Source organism: Punica granatum, chromosome 1, assembly GCF_007655135.1.
Source record: "Punica granatum isolate Tunisia-2019 chromosome 1, ASM765513v2, whole genome shotgun sequence".
Taxonomy (NCBI): Eukaryota; Viridiplantae; Streptophyta; class Magnoliopsida; order Myrtales; family Lythraceae; genus Punica; species Punica granatum.
Window position 1 is genome coordinate 6,000,630 of NC_045127.1, and position 8,707 is coordinate 6,009,336.

Consider the following 8,707-nt stretch of genomic DNA (forward strand, 5'->3'; position numbering starts at 1 on the left):
ACGAGACAATTCCAACCTCAATTATTGACATGACATAAGCTCGGAGTACGAGTGCCACGGGTACTTAAATACATACATCCAATAAATTCTCCCGAAGCTTCTAAGGGGGTTAGGTAATTTCAACCTCCAAACGAGTCAAACCGTACAACTGTGGGAGGAATTTAAGTCAAAGACCCCGTGCATTGATTATTATCAACCGCAATGCTTGACTTCTCTTATCATAGCGGCTTCGCCTTTTATTGATTTACTATATTAATTATTATATACGGTGACTAGCAATAGGTTGGGGCCCGTCCCATGCCTAATTCCTCGAGCCCCCGCTTGTCGATTGCCAACATCAGGTCCCGTGACGAGTGATTGAGATTTGAGTCAGTTGTCTTGACATTCTAAATTTAAAATCTCTTTGTGCAATCACAGTTATCAGAAAGTTAGACTTGCGTTTGTTATGAGATAACAAGAGACTAATTGAAAAGGAGAGATGCTAAAACCTCCGAATTCGGCAGTGCCGAATCTCTCTCACAGAGCAATCATGTAATTACATTGAAAACTAGGGGCACTTTTAAAGAAGAGAGGATCGGAGGTTTTTCTTCCAAAAACTTTCGGTGGAAAAACAATTTCCTCATTGAAAAATGATAGGGGTGTGCACCGGTACCGGATATATTCGGAACCGGTCGGAACCTACCCGTTAGGGTAGGGTCCAGATAACTCATATTGAAAATAGGGTAGGTTCCGGATATTAAAATCAGGAACCGGTGAAAATTGATTCCGGTTCCGATTCTTGTTTACAGGGTATCCGAAACCGGGTATTTATAATAAAAAAGAAGTAGAGGAGGAAATAGTAAAGTTATTGTCTCCTCTAATAAATCAAAACATATGTACTTTATCATGTGTAATCGTATTATAGATGTTTAATTTTGTCGATGAATTGATGAGACATTATTTTTTTGTTGTTGTTGTGGATTAATCTAAATCTTTGTTGATATTCTATTTGGAGTGTTTACTGATTATGTATGTGACATTTTCTATAGTAAGACAAAAAAATTTACAGGTTCTAACAGGGTACCTGGAACCTGTGGTATAATACATGTTTCGGGTAGGTTTCAGTTTCAGAATTCAACATGGTAGGGTCCGGTTCCAAAATTTTGAAACATGTATCTTATAGGATAGGGTTCGGATATCGTGAAAAATACAGTGTACCCGAAACCGATCACCCCTAAAAAATATATCAAATGGGAATTCCACAATTGAAATAATTTCGCCGAATTTTAAGCTTTCATGTAAGAAAATTGAAAGATTATGGGCACCCATGTTAGGTTTGTTTATATAGGGACCTTTTAGGGGCCTCCATTGTGAGTCATGGTGTGCGTGGGTGGAGGATCTACTCGACTTGGAAGGTTCATGTAAGTTAATTGACTCTTTTCGATCCTTAACACCTTGGTGATGGGTTACTCACTATGAGGGTAGCTACGACATGCATATTGGTGATCTAATATCGGGACTACGCTAATAGACGTTCGTACCAGATAGTGAGATAGAATCTGACTGCTGGTACGATATGAAAATGGAACGCCGGTGCGAGATAATATTGCAGGTTCGTGCATGATGTATTATTTCTTCCACAATAATGACATGCATGCCGTATACCTTACTGGACCCAGGTAGTTGCTTGCAGGGGCTTTGGATCATGCTGGAACATTACACTGATAGAGATGGGCCTTAACGAGCCCAATGGGCCAACAAAAGGGAAATCTTTTGGGGCGATTATGAGACCATTTGGGCCCTCCCTGCCTCTTAAAAACTGTAGGGGCAATTCGAAATAATATTAAACTACAGGGGGGGAAAATTAAATTCACAGAGTAGCCATGGGCGTTTTGAGCAGAGCAGTGGCCCGAAGAAGATAAGCCGGTGGAGCCCTGAGCTGAAGTTGCAGTGAGAGAGAGAGATGATGAAGGAGAAGCTTTCCACTGTAGCGAAGACCTTCACCCCATCGCCCATTCAGCAGCTCTCGCTCCTCGCGCAGAGATGCAACGCCATCAACTTGGCCGAGGGCTTCCCCGACTTCCCTGCCCCTCACCACATCAAAGCCGCCGGCATCTCCGCCATCAACTCCGACTTCAACCAGTACAGGTCTAGATCCTTCTTCATTAGCATTTTACCACCATAACTGAAGTCTCGCCATGGTATGACCTTTTCTTTCAAATGCTCTGCCTCTTGCTAATGCTAAGTTCAATGTTTGCATTGTATGTGTTCTATTTATTGTTGCTGAAACTATGTATGGTTGAAGGCACGTTCAAGGAATATGCGACCGCTTGGCGGAGATACTGAAGGATACGCACGGATTGGAAGTTGATCCTTTGACTGATATTGCCATTTGCTGTGGTCAGACTGAAGCATTCGCCGCTGCCACGTTCTCAAGTGCGTGTTACTCAGATAATCAGCCTTTGGGCTAAGATGAATCATCTCAATCCAGCTGATTTGAATTCCCGGTTTTGCTGATTTTACTCCTGTTGCTTGGTCTAGTAATCGACCCTGGTGATGAAGTTATACTGTTCGAACCCGCTTTCGAGACATATGGGGGTTGCATTTCTCTGGCTGGGGGTGTTCCGGTGAGCTTATTGAACACTATCATGAGATATTTGGTTTGTGATTTTGATTTGTGCGTGTAGATCAATCTCATTTTGTTCTAAATTGCAGTGTGCTTGTGCGTGTGTGACGTGTTGATGTTACAGGTATATGTGGCACTTGACCCCCCTTACTGGACTCTGGATGCTAAAAAGCTCTTAAATTCATTCACGAACCGAACAAAAGCTCTTGTGCTGAACAGGTGAGGATTCACGTTTTCTTGAAGTTTAATGAGAGCGAACTGACAATCTCTTTACAAAATGGTCTTTGAAACACATTATTGAGAAAGACGGACTCAAGAGCAATTGCGTGTATCGAGTCTTTAGTTTTCGGTTTGTCAAGCGATTCAGTTAACCGGTTGTTGCCTTTGGGGAAAAATGGTAACTTACAATCTAGCTTGTTGCGTATTACAGAGATAAAACTGATATTAGAATGGTGCAGTCCTCACAATCCAACTGGGAAGGTCTTCACTCGGGATGAGCTTGAGGTTATTGCTGGAGCTTGCCGCATGAACGACTGCCTAGCTGTAACTGATGAGGTACTACTACTAGTCTTCTCTAGCTAATTTAACACTATGATGTAGATTTCATTAGCCGTTAAGATGCGGACTTATGACTGATTGACTCTCATGCCATTATGTTCTTTTGTGGTTATTTCGACTTCAGCGAGAATGCTTTTACTATTGATTGTGATATAGCACCTGCACTTGCGGGTAAGGGCGGGTTCTCCTTGTTAATTCCATGCTATTTCACCATTTCACTATAGGGACCATATTTACAAGAAATAAGACCCTCTTAGGGCACATTAATGGTTTAGGTAGCACTTTTTCTATGGCAGTCTGTGATAAAGCTGGACAGGATGCAATACTATGGTTAGGAGGATATAGATATATATGTATATACTGATAGTGCAAACCATTGTTCATATACTTAAGCAGCCTTTTCTTTTTTTTGGTTCAAATTCAGCAGTGCTCTTCTCATTAATAATCCCGAAAAAAAAAAATCAAAAGCCCGCTAATATGGGCTTCAATTCAAAAGAAATTAGCCAGAATATGACTAACCCGGTTAGAAAAGAGAACGCAGGCCCGAAAGCTAATACTCAAAAATGGAAAGCTGCGACAGAATTTGAAACTATAATCCCCCAATTAAGCAGCAACTTTTCTTGGTATTCGTTTTTGACTCTGCTCTCAGATTCTTCATTTACATCAGCCTTCCTTTCACAAAGTTTCTTATGGAGTTCCAAACTCTCCCTAGATGCCTCTTCTTCATTATGAACCACTAAATTCCTTTCAGCCCATACATAGTAGTAGACAAAGGCATGCTGCAGAAGCTTTAGATGGACAGTTTGAATAGCTTTCCATATTGAGTTCGAGGAAGCCCACTGAATTCCATGTGCCAATTTCCTGCATCTCTTGTAATCCCAATAGGGTTGTTTGTAGTTGAGGGCCGCAACTTGCATTCCATCATTTCCCATCATTTAATGATTCCTCTGCCTTTTCAATTGGACATGTTCTCCATATTGCTCTTCTCCCCAAAATTTGTTTATATCAACTGATACAACAAAGATTTCATTTACTATGAAAGAGAACTTCGTTTCTAATTGTACTTAGAAATTCCCGCTTTCTAATGTTTTCAGGTGTATGAGTATGTAACTTATGATGGCATAAAGCATGTATCGCTTGCCTCACTTGCGGGAATGCAAGAGAGGACGATCATTACCTCTTCGCTATCTAAAACTTTCAGCGTCACAGGTACTTGTTTGAGTTCTATCGTAACATAGAACTTTAGAATTGCAAAGATGCAGAAAGTCCTGCGGTACAGCTTTTTCCTCGAGTCGTTCTTTTCCCATTACATACATAATGTGATTTGAGTGTTTAAGTGTCAGTAATTACATTTGTCGTGAAAATGGCTCTCAACTCTTCTATTTTGCTATGTTATAACACTACAGGTTGGAGGATTGGGTGGGCAATTGCTCCTGCTTTGATTGCCTCTACGATTAAGAACATTCACATCAGACTAACAGATTCAGCTCCAGCACCATTCCAAGAGGCTGCCCTGACTGCTCTAACATGTCAGCCCCCGTATTTTGAATCACTAAGACAAGTTGGTTAGAAAGACCCTTCTCTCCTCTAGGCCTTATGAACTTGAAATCCACAAATTGGCTTGGAATTTAGGCATTTAGACTAATAGTTTGTTGTCCTTTACCAATCCCAGGATTATGAATCAAAGCGAGATTTTCTGGTCAAGCTTCTTGTTGGGGTTGGTTTTAGGATCCGATCCAAGCCCCAGGGATCCTTCTTCTTGTTTGCCGAGCTTCCTGAGAACTGCCTTCTTTCCGATGTGTGATCCTTTTCCTTCATTATATCTATTATATAAATCTCAGTGCGCTTCTGTTTAAACCATGAAATGTGTCTTTCATCAATGCCGTTCTATTTAAACCATGAAATGTGTCTTTCAAGGTTGAATGTGTCAAGAAACTGATTGAAGAGGCAGGGGTGGTTGCTGTCCCAGGATGCGGTTTCTTCCCTTCAATTTCCTGTCCGTCAGAGGATTCGCACACGGTCGCAGGAAACCAATTCAACTACCAGAACAGATTTATAAGGTTCGCTTTCTGCAAAAGTGATGCGACGTTGTCTTCTGCTGCACTGAAGCTGGGTGAGTTCATGAAAGCAGTAGGTCCGCTCGGGTGAATAATTTGAGATCGATTTTCGACATGGAGTAATCTGTCCATCTACATTAAGTGAAAAGTGTGATGGAGATTTGACATAAGATATGGAGATACCTTGACTAGGTTTTCGTGTCAATGGATTGTCTAATTCTCACTAATTCAGGTGATTTGCTTGAGTTGTTTCATTGAGAGATTGCCACCCATTGATCAAATAAAAAATTGAGGCCTTTATGAACGAAAATTGAAGGTTGTATGCAACAGTTATGGTCTCATTGCTGACAATTATATTGTTCCAGATAACAAACTGATATATTTACGAATTATGACATCAAAATCACGGATGATGATAGGTTTTCGTATGTGACGATAATGCAGATGTCGATGGCTGGAGAAAAGCTTTCTGGATGCATGAATCTCATTTACTAATAGCTATTTAGTCATAGTATGCCGCTATGAATATGCATGTCAATTACTTACTATCATTCCTCCTCTCACTTTTTCCATTTCCTTGAACCATATGTGGAATCATATGCGGTTCATTGACCTCCACATCTTATGACCATGGGGTCAATCTATTTTAATTGATATATAATATGTATTTGCTATATTATATATATATATATATATAAGTTCATTTGACAAGGTTTTTATGTCAATGTATTTTCTAATTCCCACCGGTTCAGTTGAGTTTAAGTGCTCGAGTTGTTCATGGAGAGGTCGTTGCCATTGATCAAAGAAAAAATTGAAGCCATTGCGGATAACAGTCGAAGCTCGTAGACAACAATTGGTTTCTTTGTCAAACAATTATCTACTGAAAACAAATAAAACTTGAATTTTAGGAACTATGACATCAAAATCATGCGACGACGTTAAATTTCCGTATTCACTGATAATCTAAATTCGGTGGTGCATGTCAAATAAAAATACCTTTCCGGGTGCATGAATCTCACTTACTAGTAACTAGTCAGCCGTATGCGAATAAGCATGTCGATTACTTACCACCCCATGCCAAAAAAGAGTCAATTTCTGGACCCCAATTATAGATTTTCAAGAGTGACTAAACCGTGCGTGGAAGCATGTATATTCTGTTCATTGACCTCCACATCTAATAACCATCGGACGTGTTCTAAGGGACGATGCAATTTTCCATATATCTTATCTATATTTAGGTAACCTCTTGGCCTTGGGTTTACTTTATTGGTTAGACAAATTTTATTTGGATCTTTGTATAACAGCTAATGAAGGATTTGATCGACATATCCTGTCGATGGTCCTACTCAATTGCTAATAACTTCATCACGGACGTCCAATGTCTTGATAAGTCCCATCAAAATCCTTAATATTTTGTCCGTATTTCGCGGACTCATATTGATTCCTTGTTCGAGGCCTCGGTGCATTCATTTTCCGCATTAGAACTGATTTTATTGCGTGTACATACGTATAATTATAAAAGCCGAAACGAAACGTAAGATAATGCCGTGTAATATATAATTAGCCCATCGTTGAGTGACTTTTAAAATCTTATCAATCAATGCAAAAAATAATTTAATATTATTAAGTCACATTATTATTATCAAGAAACTTTAAAAAAAATTCATTTAGGAATGATAAAAAGTTATCACAATAAAAATTTTAAAAAATAATTATATATTATCAATTTTATTCTTTTTTTTTTTTTTGCAAAATTGCCCCCAACTCCTCTCTCTCCTCCTGCAAGCTCTCTCTCTTCTCCCTTCCATGGCCGGTTACTTTCCGCCTTGAATCGAAGCATAGGGACCTCCACATCTTATGACCATGGGGTCAATCTATTTAAATTGATATATAATATGTATTTGCTATATTATATATATATATATATATAAGTTCATTTGACAAGGTTTTTATGTCAATGTATTTTCTAATTCCCACCGGTTCAGTTGAGTTTAAGTGCTCGAGTTGTTCATGGAGAGGTCGTTGCCATTGATCAAAGAAAAAATTGAAGCCATTGCGGATAACAGTCGAAGCTCGTAGACAACAATTGGTTTCTTTGTCAAACAATTATCTACTGAAAACAAATAAAACTTGAATTTTAGGAACTATGACATCAAAATCATGCGACGACGTTAAATTTCCGTATTCACTGATAATCTAAATTCGGTGGTGCATGTCAAATAAAAATACCTTTCCGGGTGCATGAATCTCACTTACTAGTAACTAGTCAGCCGTATGTGAATATGCATGTCAATTACTTACCACCCCATGCCAAAAAAGAGTCAATTTCTGGACCCCAATTATAGACTTTCAAGAGTCAATTTCTGGACCCCAATTTTTTTAACCATCGCACACGTTCTAAGGAGGACGATGCAATTTTCCATATTTAGGTAACCTCTTGGCCTTGGGTTTATTTTATTGGTCGGACAAATTTTATTTGGATCTTTGTATAACAGCAAATGAAGGATTTGATCCACATATCCAAATTTTATTTGGATCTTTGTCCGTGTTCGCGGACTCATAAAAAAAATCTACTGATTAAATTAATATGTGCAGAAGTCAGCTAAGGCCCTTAATACAACTTTTCTTGCCCCTAAGGAGAATAGATGTCCAATCTCCGGAACTGATATCCATGTTGGAAAACAAACGGAGTCTTGGTGACAAAATTATTACAACCAGAGCGTTTGATATTTTCGGATTACAATCACGTGTCTTGAATACTACTAAAATAACTTATATATATTTTTTCCCTTTAATGTCTATATAAGTGATCTTTGGTTAGGTGGAGGGTGCGTCCACCATTCTTCGTCCAACCTATGTAAGCTGGGCGTAACATTCGACAAGCGAATGATGGTATTATAGCATTAGGGTCCCGATCTGCTCTTGTTACTGAACAAGATATATTGTTGTTGACTCATTCAAAGCAATTAAAACGATGTGAATTGGCAGAAGTTGGACATTATCAATTATCATAAAATTCAACTTCGATGAAGGAGGAAAATTATGACACACACACACACATATATATGTTGTGACCCAAAGGGTCAATTATTGCTTTTTTTTTTCTTTTCTTTTCTTCAATGATCAACACTTCAATTGAATTAATTTAACTTGAACATTTTTTGGCATGAGGATTGAAATTTCAAATGAGGTCGAATTGGGTTCATATTAAAAAGTATGTCAATATATTATACATTAATAAATAGACGATTTTTCTAAATTATATTTGCCTTTTTTGAAATGAGAGATTTCAAAACAAAAGGAAAGAAAAAAAGAGTAAAAAAGTGAACACTTCCTTGCGTATGTCACGAGACTTCATCCGTCTGACCCAAAAACACCATGAAAATTGGAAAAATTATGAATATTTAATCGCAATATATATATATATATATATATATATACATACATATATATTAATGAGAGAGCACACCATTTCATGGACATGGAC

At 38.4% G+C, this 8,707-nt stretch overlaps 1 protein-coding gene across 1 annotated transcript; it reads left to right on the top strand.

Annotated features, from left to right (window-relative positions):
* Positions 1-1,881: 1,881 nt before the first annotated feature.
* On the top strand, positions 1,882-5,547 carry LOC116193290 (kynurenine--oxoglutarate transaminase-like). The gene is made up of 9 exons (XM_031522110.1): positions 1,882-2,127; positions 2,285-2,415; positions 2,521-2,606; positions 2,730-2,824; positions 3,064-3,160; positions 4,258-4,372; positions 4,570-4,724; positions 4,836-4,961; positions 5,081-5,547. The coding sequence occupies exons 1-9, from the start codon at positions 1,943-1,945 to the stop codon at positions 5,309-5,311; spliced, it is 1,221 nt and encodes a 406-aa protein (XP_031377970.1). The 5' UTR covers positions 1,882-1,942; the 3' UTR covers positions 5,312-5,547.
* Positions 5,548-8,707: the final 3,160 nt, after the last annotated feature.